At 45.5% G+C, this 18370-nt stretch overlaps 1 protein-coding gene across 1 annotated transcript in view; it reads left to right on the forward strand.

Annotated features, from left to right (window-relative positions):
• Nucleotides 1-18370, forward strand: part of cngb1a (cyclic nucleotide gated channel subunit beta 1a) — a 200550-nt gene that overhangs the window by 70771 nt on the left and 111409 nt on the right. The window contains exon 13 of the mRNA XM_060924320.1: nt 7559-7877. Coding sequence (XP_060780303.1) covers nt 7559-7877 — 319 coding nt within the window. The remainder of the gene's footprint in view (nt 1-7558; nt 7878-18370) is intronic.

Genomic DNA, 18370 nt, shown 5'->3' on the forward strand with positions numbered 1-18370 from the left:
CTGCGGAGCCGAGCGTATCCGTGTATTGGCGTTGCTGTGTGCACGCAAATCGTGTATTGGCGTTGCTGTGTGCACACTAATCGTTTTAAAAACATTAATCTGATGATCCGCTGATACGGTCTAATGTAAACCCCACCTAAGACCACTGTTTTACATTAATTCCCAACCTCGTCTTCATGTCTGCTTTATACTACGCTGTTTGCTGATCGATCTACCTCTGCCCGTTTCCTGACTATGATTCCTGCTCCACAATTTGGCTCAGTTTGCAGTTTGTGCCACACCCGCTCTCCCCTGCAATTGCATCCGTAAGTGCCTGCGCTCTGACAGTTTGGGCCTTCTCTGAAGACCTAGATGGTTCCCCTCTGAAATTCATTCCTATTTTATATTTCTGACTTTACATTTTAAATTGCTATGCTTTTAAACTTTTGTAGGGTTCCAATGCTGAGAGGCTTACTGTACTTCTGCTTCTTCTCTTGTTCAAAGCATTTCATTGTAATGTTGACCCTGTGTTAACATACACATGACAAGTAAAACTGAACTGAACAAGTCTAGACCTAGTTTTTGTCACACCAGACTATGCCAACTGAATATTCAAGAAGTTATTCACTACCTAATGTTCTTTTGACTTAAAGAGATAAAATAAATTTATTTCTCCTTACATTTAAAACTAATCTCTGTTACATTTTCAAATGTCACAATTTTAAACTGAGTCTGTGTTCAGTTCAACTGGTTACTGAATTCTCTAATCTGACTGGTCAGAAGGTGTTGGTTAATTTTCCATAATAGCAGCTCTGACACCCATTCAGCTGCAAATTACAGGTTTATTACTTTTTTTTTATTTGTCCTTTATTTTACCAAGTGATATCCCATTGAGATATTAAATCTCTTTTGGAAGGGAGCCCTGGGAGTACATATAGACAATATAAACACATACTGTTAAGATAAAGAAAACAAAGTATACAAAACAACATCAAAACAAACAGAAGAGATAAAAGAAACTACATAGTACAAACAGTACAAACAAGAAACAAAACAAAAAAGAGTAAAACATTAAATTGATTAGAAATCTGATGGGAAAAAGGGACATAGGTAAGGGTCATTGGAAACATGTGCAACAATCTGATTTCAAGTTTTTTAGTAGCTGTTTAAAGTGCTCTAGTGAAATAAATACACTAAGCTGTATGTCTTTTTGGAGAAGGTTCCAATATGAAGGAGCAGAATAATTGAAAGCCATTTTACCAAGTTCAGTGTTTGAGCATGGAACTATGAACAGCAGAGTGTTAATTGAACGCAAACTGTATGTGCTATTTTTCCAGGTCAGAAGATTAATAAGGTAACTGGGCAGTTTGCCAATAATTGCTTTGTAAATGAATATATGCCAGTGAATCCATCTGTGCAGAGCCAGAGAGCTAAATCCAGCCATCTCATAAAGACGGCAATGATGTATACATGATTTGGCATTTAAAATGAAATGCAGTGCACCATGGTACACTGTGTCAAGTGTTTTTAATGTAGATGAGGCAGTGTGCATATATATGACATCCCCATAATCCAGTACTGGGAGGAAGGTAGCATTGACCAGTTTCTTCCTAGCTTGAAGAGTAAAGCAAGACCTGTTTCTAAAATAAAATCCAAGTTTTACTCTCAGTTTCCGCACCAGATTCTCAATGTGAACTTTAAAAGTGAGCTTCTCATCAAGCCAAATACCTAGATATTTATAGGCAAAGACTTTCTCAATACACTTCCCTTCCAGAGTGGAGATGTTTAGTAAAGTGAGGGTGGGAGGAGAGTGAGATTTTGTAAAATGCATAACCTTAGTTTTGTTAGCATTTAAAACTAATCTCAAACTGGAGAAAGAGGCTTGCAGTGTATTGAAACACTGCTGAAGAGAATTGCAAGCTTGAACTCAAGTCGGTGCCATGCAATATAAAACTGTATCATCTGCATACAGGTGAATTTTGCCATTTTCTATTTCAGAGGAAATGGTGTTTATATAAATAGTAAAGAGGATTGGGCCTAGGATGGACCCTTGTGGAACACCTCTTTTAATTCCCAGGGAGTCGGAACTATACTCATCAGCTTTAACAATTTGAGATCTGTTGGTAAAATAGTTATTAAACCAACCGACAGCCTTTTCACCCAAGCCAATGTCCTGTAGTCGTTTCAATAAAATACAATGATCAACTGTGTCAAAGGCCTTAGACAAGTCAATGAATAGGGGAGCACAACTCATCTTCTTATCAAGAGTATTGATGATGTCATTGAGTACCAGAGTGGCTGCAGTAATGGTACTATACTGTGCCCTAAAACCTGATTGTGTTGGGCTAAGTACATTGTGGCTCTGGAGAAAGTCCTTAAGCTCAGAATTTACTAGACATTCTAAGATTTTGGCAAGCGCAGATAATTTTGAAATAGGGCGGTAATTGTCAAGAATGGAAAGGTCCCCTCCTTTTAAGAGGGGCAACACATAAGCAGATTTCCAGACGTCAGGAATAACATTGGACGAGAGAGACAAGTTAAATATGTAAGCCAAGGGCTCTGCTATGATGTTAGCTGCCAGTTTTAATAAGGCAGGATCTAGGCCATCAGGGCCATGGGATTTCTTGGGATCAATTTCTTTCAGAGCTTTAAGCACTGCAGAGACGGGAATGACTTCAAAGTCAAACCTGTCCCATATAATAGAGGCGGGTGATTTAGAGAGGTAGTCTGAGGATGAGGAAACATCATCAGGATGGGTTTGTTCAAATAAATCCCCTGCTTTAATAAAATGCTTATTGAATAAATTAACAATAGTGTGTTTGTTTGAAATTTGCTGAGTATCTATAACTATATGCTGTGGTAGAGTAGTGTCACTAAGAGGATGTACCAAGCATTTTATAGTTTTCCAAAATTTAAAGGGATTATTGAGATTACTAGATACTGAGTTAAGGAAAAAGTCAGATTTACATTTCCTGATAGCATATGTGCACTTATTCCTGAGATGTCTGAAGGTGAACCCAGTCAGATTGAGAGGCTGTGTTTCTTTCTAGGGCCCAAGCAGCATTTCTCTCGTGAATAAGGGTGGCCAACTCAGGGGAAAACCAGGGGTTGTCACACCCTTTAATTCTGTAACAAGTCAAGGGGTCATGCTTATCAGTGACAGATAGAAAAAGTGATCTGAAATAATTTCATGCAGTATTGACATCAGGAATAAGACTTATTCTAGAGAAATCACAATGATTTAAGTCATGTAAAAAGGCTTGATCATCAAACCTTTTGAAATTTCTCTTAATGAGAATATGGGGCTTGGATTTTGGAAGCCTGGTGTCCCTTATACATGCTATTGCACAATGGTCACTGATGTCATTTGAAAACACCCCTACAGATGAATATTTTTGGCAAGCATTGGTGAGTATTAGATCTATTAAAGTTGACTTGTCTGGATATTTTAAATTTAGACAAGTGGGGGAAGGAATAAGCTGTGTAAGATTTAATTCAGGGCGGCACGGTGGTGTAGTGGTTAGCGCTGTCGCCTCACAGCAAGAAGGCCTAGGTTCAAGCCCCGTGGCCGGCGAGGGCTTTTCTGTGAGGAGTTTGCATGTTCTCCGGGTGCTCCAGTTTCCCCCACAGTCCAAAGATATGCAGGTTAGGTTAACTGGTGACTCTAAATTGACCGTAGGTGTGAGTGTGAATGGTTGTCTGTGTCTATGCCCATGTTTACATTAGACCGTATCAGCGGATCATCAGATTAACGTTTTTAAAACGATTAGTGTGCACACAGCAACACCAATACACGATTTGCGTGCACACAGCAATACCAATACACGGATACGCTCGGCTCCGCAGGCATCCTGCGCTCCAAATCACTCCGCCCTGAACAGCGAGTGCCCTCTGGAGGGTGCGCACTCCGGCCCTGCGCAGCTCACAGAGCACGCGAGTGAAGTGAACAAGCTGTGATTCGGGACTGAGCCGCTGTGTGTGTGATCCCAGCGCAAGTGGAAGGATGGCAAGCCTAAAGACAATCATAACTACACAATGGGCAGTATTTGCATCAGTATTTGCAGTATTTTCATACTTTTATACTCTTTAATGAAAGGTGATACAAGGCGGAAGTCCGCGCCGTTTTTCAGCAGTCGCGTCACATGACCAATGCCAGCGAATCAGGAAGGTGGATGTCACAGTGACGTTGTCCAATGAGACGCCAGCTAGAGCTCAGCACAGTGTATCCACGTATTCTGAATGTTTACACAGCACCGGAGCTGACACGATCTGGATTGAATACATGGACGCTGGCGGATTCCCGTTTCCCGGCGGTTTAATGTAAACGGACAGTGCATCCGCGAAGAAAACGAGACAGGTACGGTCTAATGTAAACGTAGCCTATGTGTCAGCCCTGTGATGGCCTGGCGACTTGTCCAGGGTGTACCCTGCCTTTCGCCTGTAGTCAGCTGGGATAGGCTCCAGCTTGCCTGCGACCCTGTAGAACAGGATAAAGCGGCTAGAGATAATGAGATGAGATGAGATTTAATTCAACGCATGAGTGTTTCAGGGACTCAGAATTAGCAGAAAGCCAATCCCAGTTCAGATCTCCCATAAGCACAACTTCATGATCCTAAAACTCAGCTAATGTATCTGCTAATACATTAACAGCTTCCTTAGAAGTGGATGGGGCCTTGTAACAGCCTACGACAGATAAATGAGATGTAGAGGACAGAGAGATATCTATTGATAAACTCAAAGAGCTTGGGTAGTGTAAAAGATTTTGTTACCCTGCAAGTAAACCTGGTTTTAACACAAATGGCAACACCACCGCCCTTACTTAATCGATCACTACGGAAGATGTTATAACCATTTATCTGAATAGTAGAATCCAAAACAGATTTCTTCAACCATGTCTCAGATAAAACCAAAATATCTGGATCAGAAGTGGACACCCAAACTTTAACTAAGTCCAGTTTAGGAACAAGACTCCTGATATTTATGTGAAGTAAACCAAGACCATTTCATTCTTTGAAGTCAGATGGAGTAGATAGATTAATACCGGGGGGGGGTAGGCCCAGGATTAGATTTAACATTGCCTGACATCAGAAGAAACAAAATTATTAAAAGATGATACTTTTGTCTAACAGCTTTTAAACAGTGACAATCATGACTAGGTTGAGGTATTGATTTACAAACATCAGAATTTACAAGAAAAAACTTTACTGGGTAAAGAGGGGTGATTACAGGCTAGTAAATTATGATAAACTATTAGTCCTCCTACTGGCAGAAAAAATGCAGTGCTTGAGCAGACTCGGTAGGACATAAAGTTTGTACAGGCAGTCTTTATCATTATGGACTGGGTGAAATGATGTTAAATTAAAAGTCATTAACAAGAGCGCAGCATGTAACAGCCAATGTCCAGGAACAAACATTATTGTGAGTCTTGGTCAGACTGTAGTGGCGTGAATTCAGGATCCTCAGTCACGGAAACAACTGATGATTATTGTCGATTTGAGTGCGGGGAATAAACTACTCCGGGTAACGAGATAACGTCAAGCTTGTGATGTTAGCTCCCGGCATTAACAGCTGACAACGGGAGAAAACGATATCACGAAGAGGCACCGTTTCTTACGGTTTGCACAGTTAAAATGATAAAAGGGTTAAAAAAGTATAACTTTCCTTGTAGAGAAGAGTTAGCGTGCGAAGTTAGAGTGAGCAAACACACAATGTTTAGATGTGCAGGAGATCTCAATGATGACTTCCGGGTCTGAGGTGTGAATGGTTGTCTGTCTGAATGGTTGTACTTACTTAGTTAAACTGTTTTCTCATATGATGCGATTTTTTTTTTTATTCTACAAAACTCTGGTTTCGGAATGATCAGCCCTCTCACAATTAACTCCCACACTGAACACTGAGCCTTTTCCTGTAATGTGTATATACATAGCACCCATAATATTGTGATACATTTCTGTTTCTAGAGTTACAACTTGCACAGTACAAGACACACTACAAAAACAGATTTTTGAAATGTGTGCAATTGTTGATATGGTGCTTTCTTTGAGGAGATTATTTGTCATTTATGGGAGGAGTTTCTAATGTCAGTTCTTTGTAACAGTCAGAGATAAACCTGTATCCTTAAGTTTCTCTATGCAGGAAAGTCTTCACTACAGATGACTCTGTAGTTTCCTTTTTCTTAGTAAAATGACAAGCAACTTTGTCTTATTATTACCTTCAAGTGAGAGATAAACACTGATGTAGGAACTGCTATAATATAACTGATATCAGGACTTTTTAATAGCTTATTGTATATCAAATGTTCAGTCCATACTTACTCATGGAAGGCTTCATAATTGCCAGATACCATGTATGGCCAAAAGTATGTGGACACCTGATCAATCACAACCATATGTGCTTGTTGAACATCCCATTCCAGATTTAGTCCCTATTAGCCATTATAATACACTCTACTCTTCTGGGAAGGCTTTCCACTAAATTTTGGAGCTTGGCTGTAGGGATTTGTACCCATTCAGCCACATTTGGGCACTGATGTCAGGTGAGGAGGCTTGAACACACTCAGAGTTCCAATTAATTCAAAAAGGTTGTCGGTGGAATTAAGATCAGGGTTCTGTGCAGTCTACTCTTATTATTCTACACCGACCTTGGCAAACCATGTCTTCATGGAGCTCGCTTTGTGCACAGGAGCATTGCCATGCTGGAACAGGTTTGGGCCTCTTATGCCCTTTTTCCACCAAAGCAGTTCCAGGGCTGGTTCGGGGCCAGTGCTTACTTTGGAACCGGGTTTTCTGTTTCCACTGACAAAGAACTGGCTCTGGGGCCAGAAAAACCGGTTCCAGGCTAGCACCAACTCTCTGCTGGGCCAGAGGAAAGAACCGCTTACGTCAGCCGGGGGGGCGGAGTTGTTAAGACCGACAACAATAACAAGACCGCGAAAGATCGCCATTTTTAAGCGACGAGAAGCAGCAGCTGTACAAACCCGAAGTCATCCATTATTATTGTTGTTGTTGTTGCTGCTGCTGCTTCTTCCGCGTTGTTTTTGCTTCGATATTCGCGCCAAGGTTTATGCAAACGTAGCGACGTAACTGACGTATACAGCGACGTAATGACGTATACAACGACGTAACGATGCGTCTTCTCTTAGCACCGCGAGCGATGGAAAAGCAAACTGGTTCTCAGCTGGCTCGCAAGTTGAACGAGTTGTGAACCAGCACTGGCCCCGAACCAGCCCTGGAACTGATTTGGTGGAAAAGGGGTATTAGTTCCAGTGAAGGGAAATCTTAATGCTACAGCATACAAAGACATTCTAGACAATTGTGCTCTTCCAACTTTGGGGCAACAGTTTGGGGAAGAACCACTTATGGGTGTGATGGTCAGGTGTCCACATGCTTTTGGCTATATAATGTGAGTTGAATCAGATTTAATTATGCATAAAACATCTTAAGTTAACCATTAAGAAATGGATAAGCATTTTTATAAAATACATATAAAAGGATTGATCAAGTCTCTCAAATTGCATAATAATCCATTCCTATATGTTATATGAGTCCTTTCTGATTTTTTTTTTTCACTTTTGGCTCAGTCTGCATCCTGCAGGAGAACCTAGTGCTGGAGGAGAACCTGGTGCTGGAGAGGGACATGGTGCTGGAGGAGGTGGACTCAGACTTGGAGCAGCAGCAGGTGGACCAGGGCTGTTTGCTTGATGCCGAGCTGGTGAACCAGGCTGAAGCTCAGGTGGAGGATCAGATTTGCCCCCTGCTGGATGTCCTGCACAATACCACACCTAATATCTCAGTGACACAGCAGGAGGATGCTGAGACACAAACAGAGTGCTGGACTCCTCTAATAGAGAACATTAGACGTGAGGCTGAAGAAGCTGCCCTGGTCTCTATACAAGAGAGGTGAGGGACGTCACTGGATTTGATGTTATGAGATAAACTAAATATCAACACGAAATTTGATTTGTCTCATTAGTCTAAGCAGAGTCTGTGTTTGTAGATGTCAAGTTGGTATTTCTGAGCACTGTTTAATGTTCACTCATGAAGAAAAAAGATCTATAAGAGCTATTTAAAATGATCTCATAAAACATAATACATTTGTAATATTTGGATTTAATGTAAAAAAGTATTTGTCATAAACAAATAAATAAATAACATTTGATTCAAACAAACATAAGATTTACATCTTTGTGCAGTTGTAAAGCAACCACAAATACTGTATGTTGTATGAAAAAGAAAAATACAAAGGGCAGCATAGTGATATACAGTGAAACCGTAGGTGCTAAAGAAGGCAACTGGACTTGCTTGAAATTCTTGAAGATGTTTCACCTCTCATCCGAAAGGCTTCTTCAATTATGTCTGACGAATGGGGAGTTCCAGGTATTTATCCTCTAGTGGATCAAAAGCAACCCTAAGAAGAGTCGTTGAGGTCACCTGGGTCGTTGAGTCATCCTGTAGGTGTAGGCCACTGGGGGCCAGGTGTGAATGGTGTTAATAACCTAAAGAGTCATTAAAGTGATCTGTGGGTCATTGACTATCTCTGCCATCATGTGAGTCATTGAAGTCAGCTGAGTTTTGGTGTAGCTGTGTATAGAGATCTTGCATGTGACGTCACAGCCGATCCAGATTGTAACAGACGCCATCTTGTCGGTCAAACGCCATATTTCCGCCTTCTACTTCATTCTGGTTCTACTTCTGCTTCTACTTCTGCCTTTTCTTCTGGAAAACCCTACTATATACAATTCTACTACAATGGCTGCGGCTACAAGCTCTCCCTACCTGTGCACGTTTTTTGTGTGTATTTTTGCGTGTTGTTCATCTGTACCGGACTTCAATATTCACTACAACCGTATGGACTTACTGGACATTGGTTTCCAGCAGAAAATGATGGTTTGTAGCGATTTCCATCGCATGCACAACATTCCGGATGAGATAGCGAGACCAGCGGGGTCTCCGTGGATTGTTATCGGGTCTGGCAGGCAAAGGAGGCGGGGTCGGGAGAGGAAGCAAAAGCGAGGCTGCAGGCAGAGCCGGCCTGTTGACTAAGCTCAGAAAACAGCCACTCAAACCTCCACTGCCAAGCCTATATCTCTCCAACGCCAGATCCATGGTAAACAAGACGGACGATTTGGAATTACAGCTGGAATTACCTTATTCTATTCTATAATCGGCTGGTCAGTGCTATACTAGATTCTACTGATGTATCTAGTATCAGTACTAGTAATACTTAAGTGACTTACCCGTCCAATGAGGATTGTTATTTTCTTGTTTACAAGATGCCACATCTGAGGGGGGTTGACAAATCCTGAATTTCTGTAAAGATAACTGTCCAGAGATTTATAAGCACGCAGTGCTTCACCACTGAACAGCGAGGGAAAGTTTATGAGGTAATTATACACGTCTGGGTATTCCACCTCTGGCAGTTCAATATCCACTGACACGGTCGTGAAAACTACATCCGGTAAGCCATAAGGGTCACTAATCTGTAGGTCGTTTATTTTAGACATGTATCTAATTATCTGTTCATTAGAAAAATGAGCCGTGTAGTCTGTTGGTTGAAATTGATCCATTTTGTACACGAGTGCAACAGTATTCAGCGGTGTTTTTTACCGACAAGATGGCGGCTGTGTACTTTCCGGTCACGTGACTCCAAGATCTCTATTGTGTTTTCTGGGAAGTGTGCCAAGGACTGCATTGCAAGGCTGATAAGTTGTGTCTCAGACCACCACCTGTGTTCAGTGATGGTCATTCCAGGTTGACAAAGATGGCTTCTTTGTCACGCTCCACCCCGGACATCCACTCCGGAGATTATGGATCTCTCACGCCAGCACCGATCCAGATCCGGGACAGGAATTCCTTCTCCCCTGAACTCACTTCCTGGTTTTCACTACTGCTTATTTAAAGGCCATTCTCAGACTCTGTTTTTGCCAGAATGTTTTGTTTGCTACTCTAGCCGTTTCTATGCCGCTCTTGCGCTCATGGTTTTTCTCTCTAGTAACTTTGCTTGTTCATGGTTTTTGCACTAAGTGTTTTCTCTGGTTCATGGTTTTTGCACTAAGGTTTTTTTTCTGGTTCATGGTTTTTTGCACTAATGGTTTTTTTCTTGTTCATAGTTTTTCACACTAGCGTTTTTGTCTTTGCCTGTCTCGTGTTTTTGTCAAGTTGTTTGTCATTTTTTCCCAGACTATTTTTGCCATTTGCTTATTGTCCTGTCTGTTTACCTATTTGCCACGCCCTTTCTTCCCTGTATTAAATCATCTTATTTATTGGATTACTGTCTGTGTTCTGTTTTTGGATCCTAACTTCACCATACCTCCACCAGCCCTAACAGTACGTTCTGGCCAACATTGATCCAGCGGAACTCGCCCATCTGAGAACAGCCATCTAGCAGCAAGGGACTCTCCTCGGGAACCACCAACAAGACCTACAACAAATTACCCAGAACCTCGCCACCCTGTCCAACGCACTCGATCTTCTCACCACACAGATGCAGCGCTGTCAAGCTGTGCCTACCCCTGCTCAGCCATCTCCTACTTCAGCTCCTGCCACCGCCTTTCTCCACGAACCAAGACTTCCAGCACCTCAGCCCTACAATGGAGAACCAGGTACTTGCAGATCGTTTTTGTCTCAATGTTTGTTGATTCTAGAACTGCAACCTCTGGCCTTCCCCACAGAATGCTCCCAGGTAGCATATACAATAATGCTCCTCACCAGCAAGGCCAGAGAGTGGGGAACTGCAGTATGGGATGCCAATGCACCCTTTTGTTCCAGTTTCAAGGATATCTCAGAGGAGATGAAGCGAACTTTCGACTGCTCTCTGTCCGGCTGGGAGGCGGCCAGAGAGCTCATGGAGCTGCGGCAGGGGTCCCAGTCTACCTCGGATTATGTCATTGAGTTCTGGACATTGGCGGCTTCATGCGGTTGAAACGAGAACGCCCAGATCGACGTGTTCCTGCACGGCTTGTCCGACGCCATCGAAGACAAGTTGGTATTGCAGGAACTGCTGTCAGACCTTTCCAGCCTCATGGACCTCACCAACCGCATCGACGCTCGGATCCAGCAATGGAGGAGAGAGAAGAACCGCCCCAGATTCACCTCCTCTCCACCTCCTGCCGCGTCCATCGAACCCATGCAGGTAGACCGGGTTCGGGTGTCAGCGGAGGAACGACATCGCCGGCGGAGCACGGAGGCCTGCTTCTACTGCGGTCAGCTGGGACACATCTGCTGAGCCTGCCCGCTAAAAGGACGAGCCCACCAGTGAATCAAGGGACCCTGGTAGGCAACGCTAGGAACCAGTCCCCCACTAATCATCCATTACTTCCAATCATCATGATCTGTGACAACCAGCATCACCACCTCCAGGCCCTCGTCGACTCAGGGGCGGACAGGAACCTGATCTGCTCCACCACTGCCAAGCGTCTGGGAATCCCGCTATTTGCTCTTGACGCCCCAGTCACTGTCCTGACACTCAATGGCACCAGCTTGACCAACATCACCCACCTTACCGCCCCGCTCACCCTAAGGATTTCCAGTAACCACTCAGAAACCATCCAGCTTCACGTCATGAACAACCCCCACGTACCCATCGTCCTAGGATTGCCATGGTTAATGCAGCACAATCCCCACCTTAGCTGGGCTGACAACACCATCCTAGGCTGGAGCCAGTCCTGCCTAGCCTCCTGTCTGAACTCCGCTCTGCCTCCCGCCAAACCACCGCAGCCTTCAGCCAGTGAGTTCCCTGACCTCTCTCATGTGCCTTTGGAATATCTGGATCTCAAACTTGTTTTCAGCAAGACCCAAGCAGTGTCCCTCCCTCCTTACAGACCCTATGACTGTGGTATCGACCTCCTACCCGGGACAGTGCCACCCAAAGGACGACTCTACTCTCTCTCATCGAAAATCGAAAGGCAAGCCATGGAGAAGTAGATCTCCAAATCTTTGACAGCTGGGATCATCCGTCCTTCCTCTTCCCCAGCAGGGGCGGGATTCTTCTTCATGGAAAAGGACAAGTTGCTCTGCCCCTGCATTGACTATTGGGGTCTCAACGCCATCACAGTCAAGAACCGCTACCCACTACCGCTCATGACCACGGCCTTTGATCTACTCCAGGGAGCCAAGGTATTCACCAAGCTAGATCTACGCAGTGCATACCATCTCATCAGGATCAGGGAGGGGGATGAGTGGAAGATGGCCTTTAACACTACCACTGGTCACTACGAGTACCTCGTGGTCCCTTTCGGCCTGACCAACGTGCCTACAGTCTTCCAGGCACTTGTTAACAATGTCTTAAGGGACTTCCTAAACATCTTTGTTTTTGTGTACCTGGATGACATCCTGATCTTCTCCCACTCCCTGACGGAACATTGGGGTCATGTCCTGCAGGTCCTCCAGTGCCTACTAGAGAACAAGTTGTTCGTCAAGGCGGAAAAGAGTGAATTTCACCAGAGCTCTGTCTCGTTTCTGGGATTCATCTCCTCCCCGGCAAGGATCCAGATGGACCCCCTCAAGCTCGAGGCAGTTGCCGATTGGCTGACCCCATCTTCTAGACGAGAGCTCCAGCACTTCCTAGGATTTGCCAACTTCTACAGGCGCTTCATTCGCAACTTCAGCATGGTGTTTGGACCTCTTTCAACCCTGACCTCGACCAAGACCCAATTCAAGTGGGGGGAGGAAGCAGAGAAAGCCTTTTCCATGCTCAAGCACAGGTTTACCACAGCACCCATTCTCACCATACCTGATCCTACCAAGCAGTTTATTGTCGAGCTTGACACTTCCGAGTCAGGGGTCGGAGCTATACTATCCCAGAGGGCCAGTGACTATAAGGTCCACCCATACTCCTTCTTCTCCCGCCAGCTATCCCCAGCCAAACAGAATTAGGACATCGGTGACCAAGAACTACTGGCTGTTAAACTAGCCTTGGAGGAGTGGAGGCACTGGCATGAGGGGTTGGAGCTCCCCTTCCTAGTCTGGACCAACCATAAGAATCTGGAATACCTCAAGTCTGCCAAATGCCTGAATTCCCATCAAGCCTGTTGGTCTCTCTTCTCCTGGTTCAACTTCACGCTCTCCTACCACCCAGGCTCCAAGAATGCCAAACCCAACACCCTGTCCAGGATATTCTCTTCCCACCAAGAGGAGTCCAAAACGCCCGAGACCATCCTTCCTCCACGCTGCCTGGTGGGAGCCACCATTCTAGAGGTTGAGATGCTTGTGCAGAAAGCCCTGGAGCAGAACCCCAGTGAAGGTAACCCCAACAACACTCCTCCTAACCATCTGTTCCCTATCCTATGTGACCCAGGTGCTGCAGTGGGTTCATGGCTCCAAGCTGGCCTGTCATCCGGGAGCCACCTGAACCCTGGCACTCATCCAGTAGCACTTTTGGTGGCCATCCATCAAGGAGGATGTCCAGGAGTTCGTGGCAGCCTGTGACACATGTGCCCAGAACAAGACAGCCAATCGACACCCTGCTGGCTTGCTAAGACCCCTCCCGACTCCACATCGACTTTGGTCTCACATCACCCTGGACTTCGTCACAGGACTCCCCAACTCAGGTGGCAACACATGCATCCTCACTGTCATTGACTGTTTCTCCAAGGCCGTCCATTTCATTCCTCTGCCCAAGCTCCCCTCAGCCAAAGAAACTGCAGAATTACTCGTCCACCACGTCTTCCGCCTACATGGACTATTCACCGACATCGTTTCTGACCAGGGCCCTCAGTTCACTGCACAGTTCTGGAGGGCCTTCTGCAAACTCATCGGGGCCACCTGTAGTCTCACCTCAGGCTTCCACCCACAGACCAATGGCCAGGCAGAATGGGTGAACCAGGCTTTGGAGGTTGCACTCAGGTGCATGGTATCCAGGGATGCCAGTTCTTGGAGTAAGTACCTACCCTGGATCGAGTACGCTCATAACACTCTTCCTTCATCTGCCACAGGTCTCTCACCCTTCCAGTGCTCCCTAGGTTACCAACCACCACTCTTCCCCAACCAAGAGGAGGAGGTCGCTGTACCCTCAGTCCAGACCTTCATATGCTGCTGCAGGAGGACGTGGGCATTGGACTGGAGAAAACTCATTCGCTCCGCCCTAGCATCTAAGAGGCAGGCCGACAAATGCCGCTCTAAGGCGCCCACTTACCGGGTGGGGCAATGAGTCATGCTCTCCACATGCCATCTGCCACTCAGAACTGTCACCCGCAAGTTGGCTCCCAGGTACCTAGGACCCTTCCTCATCAAAAAGGTAATCAACCCATGTTCTGTCAGACTAGCACTACCACTCACTATGTGACGCATCCACCCCACATTCCACGTGTCACAGCTTAAACTTCTGGTCTCTAGTTCTTTAGGGTTGCTTTTGATCCACTAGAGGATAAATACCTGGAACTCCCCACTCGTCAGACAGAATTGAAGAAGCCTTTCGGATGAGAGGTGAAATGTCAAGAATTTCAAGCAAGTCCAGTTGCCTTCTTTAGCACCTATGGTTTACTATGACCTGGATGACTGAGAACCTTCACAGACATATGTATGGTGAAACCATGATCCAAATATTAATTAGGCCTGTGGCAGCAGGGATGTGGCCAAGTGTCGGTTTGTGAATGGAGGTCAGGGTCAGGGAAGGTGAGTGGCAAAGTCAATGCGCCTGCTGTCAATTAATGTTGTGTGTGTGTGTGGGTGTTTGTTGCAATGATGGCAGAGGGTAGACAAGGAGGGAGAGAGCAAAAAGAAGGGAGCTCTCCCAACCAGAACGTGTGTGTGTGTGTGTGTCTGAATAGTGAGTGAATGAAGGAATGAAGCTGAAAAATGAAAATCTTAAAAATAGTGTGTGAACATCATCTCCCGCCTGCCGTACTTCAGTACTCCACCCACATCAGGACTTACTACAGTGGTGCCAAAATCTGGGATAGTGAAGGGAACCACCCATGGCGTCCTCCCCATTCAAGGACCTCAACCAACCAACAAAACCAGCATCAAGCACTGATCGCCCTCTAAAAGGAGCAGGAACAATGCTTTGATGCTGGCCCAGCAGGAAGATTGCCAGGTATTCCGGCACCTGCTCACGTCAGTGGGGTCCTCAACTGCCACAGCAGCAGACCCTCCCCACGTGACCCTCACGAAGATGAGGCCACACGATGATCCGGAAGTCTTCATTGCTTTCTTCGAGCAAGCAGCCAAAGCATAGGGGTGGCCAGTCAAACAGCGAGCAGTGCACCTACAGTGGTGCTTGAAAGTTTGTGAACCCTTTAGAATTTTCTATATTTCTGCATAAATATGACCTAAGACATTATCAGATTTTCACACAAGTCCTAAAAGTAGATAAAGAGAACTCAGTTAAACAAATGAGACAAAAATATTATACTTGGTCATTTATTTATTTAGGAAAATAATCCAATATTACATATCTGTGAGTGGCAAAAGTATGTGAACCTTTGCTTTCAGTATCTGGTTTGACCCCCTTGTGCAGCAATAACTGCAATTAAACATTTCCAGTAATTGTTGATCAGTCCTGCACACCAGCTTGGAAGAATTTTAACCCATTCCTCTGTACAGAACAGCTTCAACTCTGGGATGTTGGTGGGTTTCCTCACATGAGCTGCTCGCTTCTGGTCCTTCCACAACATTTCGATTGGATTAAGGTCAGGACTTTGACTTGGCCATTCCAAAACATTATTCTTCTTTAACCATTCTTTGGTAGAATGACTTGAGTGTTTAGGGTCGTTGTCTTGCTGCATGACCCACCTTCTCTTGAGAGTCAGTTCATGGACAGATATCCTGACATTTTCCTTTAGAATTCACTGGTATAATTCATAATTCATTGTTCCATAGCATTCCATAGAATATTGATGCATAGCAAGCCATCCTGGCCCAGATGCAGCAAAATAGGCCCAAACCATGATACAACCACCACCATGTTTCACAGATGGGATAAGGTTCTTATGCTGGAATGCAGTGTTTTCCTTTCTGCAAACATAACGCTTCTCATTTAAACCAAAAAGTTCTATTTTGGTCTCATCCCTCCACAAAACATTTTTCCAATAGCCTTCAGGCTTGTCCACATGATCTTTAGCAAACTGCAGATGAGCAGCAATGTTCTTTTTGGAGAGCAGTGGCTTTCTCCTTGCAACCCTGCCATGCACACCATTGTTGTTCAGTGTTCTCCTGATGGTAGACTCATGAACATTAACATTAGCCAATGTGAGAGAGGCTTTCAGTTGCTTAGAAGTTACCCTGGGGTCCTTTGTGACTTTGCTGACTATTACACGCCTTGCTCTTGGAGTGATCTTTGTTGGTAGACCACTCCAGGGGAGGGTAACAATGGTCTTGAATTTCTTCCATTTGTACACAATCTGTCTGACTGTGGATTGGTGGAGTCCAAACACTTTAAAGATGGTTTTGTAACCTTTCCCAGCCTGATGAGCATCAACAATGCTTTTTCTGAGGTCCTCAGAAATCTCCTTTGTTTGTGCCATGATACACTTCCACAAACATGTGTTGTGAAGATCAGACTGATAGATCCCTGTTCTTTAACTAAAACAGGGTGCCCACTCACACCTGATTGTCATCCCATTGATTGAAAACACCTGACTCTAATTTCACCTTCAAATGTACTGCTAATCTTAGAGGTTCACATACGTACGTTTGCCACTCACAGATCTGTAATATTGGATCATTTTCCTGAATAAATAAATGACCAAGTATAATTTTGTCTCATTTGTTTAACTGGGTTCTCTTTATCTACCTTTAGGACTTGCGTGAAAATCTAAGGATGTTTTAGGTCATATTTATGCAGAAATATAGAAAATTCTCAAGGGTTCACAAACTTTCAAGCACCACTGTACTTCCATTACTGACTGACGAGGCACAGGTCGCCACGCAGCAGCTCCCCGCCAACAGCCGGCTCGTATACTCGGACCTGAAGCAGGCCATCCTGCAGCATATCAGCTGCTCCGTGGAACAACATCATTCGTGCTTCCGGATGCTGACATTGGAGGAGGCTGGCCAGCTGTTTGCATTGGGCCAACAGCTCCAGGATGCCTGCCAGCGGTGGCTAAGGGTGGGCGACCACAACGCCGAGGGGATCATTGATCTGGTGACACTGGAGCAGTTCCTTGCATGTCTTCCAGAAGGAATGGTGGAGTGGGTCCAGTGTCCTTGCCTGGCATTGCTGGATCAAGCCATCGAGTTGGCGGAGGACCATGTGGCGGCGGTTCCAGAGGCAGGCGGACATGTTGCCTCTTCTCTTTTTCTCTCTCCTTCTCCTTCCCCCCCTCCATCCTCTTCCCATCCCCACCCCATTCCTCCATCATGGAGACAGGAGCTGGATCTCCCCCAGCCGGCCTGCTGCATCCCGGTGTCCTCCCATCTTCTCCGTCTGTGTCTTCTCCCCCACAGGTGAGTGATGCCTGGGCTGGTATGCTGGCGCTGCGGGGAGCCCAGGCATCTCGAGGGTGAGTGTTCCACAATGGAGGTGGGAGCCATGGTCCGGATCCCCGACGCACCAGAGACCATCCCTGATCGGGCCGGAGCATATCGTATACTAGTGAGTGTTCAAGGGGATACATATCACACGTTGGTGGATTCTGGCTGTAATCGGATCTCAATTCATCAAAGCCTGGTGCAAGGTGAGGCATTGGGGAGAGCACAAGTGGTGGTTGTGTGTGCATGGGGATGTTCACAATTATCCATTAGTGTCCGCCCACATTCTATTTTGGGGAGAAAAACAGCGGTTAATCTGCGTCTTACCCACCTGCTGATTTTGGGGACTGATTGGTCGGGGTTCAGGGGATTAATGGAGCCTACAGTAGGGGGTGGGTCCTGCAATAATGCGTCACAGGAAGACCCCGGTATGGCATTGACTGGGGAAGCTGTCATAGAGCCATCTATGTCAGCACCATGTCAGGGTGATGCAAAAAGTGAGGAGCAGCTCGCCCCTCCTCCCTCTCTCAGGGATTCCCTCAAGGATTGCCTGTTAGAGTAGTCACAAGACGAGACTCTGCATCATGCATTTGACCAAGTGAGAGTAATCGATGGTCAAACTCTCCAGCCAAATGCGATACCTGCCTTCCCGTTATTTCACTATTATTAAGGATAGGCTGTATCGAGTGATGCAGGACATGCAAACCGGTGAGCAGTTAACACAATTGTTAATCCCTAAGAGCTGTAGGGAACTTGTGTTCCATGCGGCTCACTTTAATCCCATGGCCAGACACTTAGGGCAGGATAAAATGCTCGCCCGAATAATGGCCAGGGATTCCATTGACCAGGGATTCGCAGGGATGTTCGTCGGTGGTGTGCAGCATGCTGCGAATGCCAAATCCCGTGGCCACGCCAAAAACGCCTTTGCGCCTGCTCCCTCTAATTGACACCCCCTTCGAAAGAATTGGTATGGATTTTGTCGGGCC

The sequence above is a fragment of the Neoarius graeffei genome, chromosome 6, assembly GCF_027579695.1.
Source record: "Neoarius graeffei isolate fNeoGra1 chromosome 6, fNeoGra1.pri, whole genome shotgun sequence".
NCBI classification, from domain to species: Eukaryota; Metazoa; Chordata; class Actinopteri; order Siluriformes; family Ariidae; genus Neoarius; species Neoarius graeffei.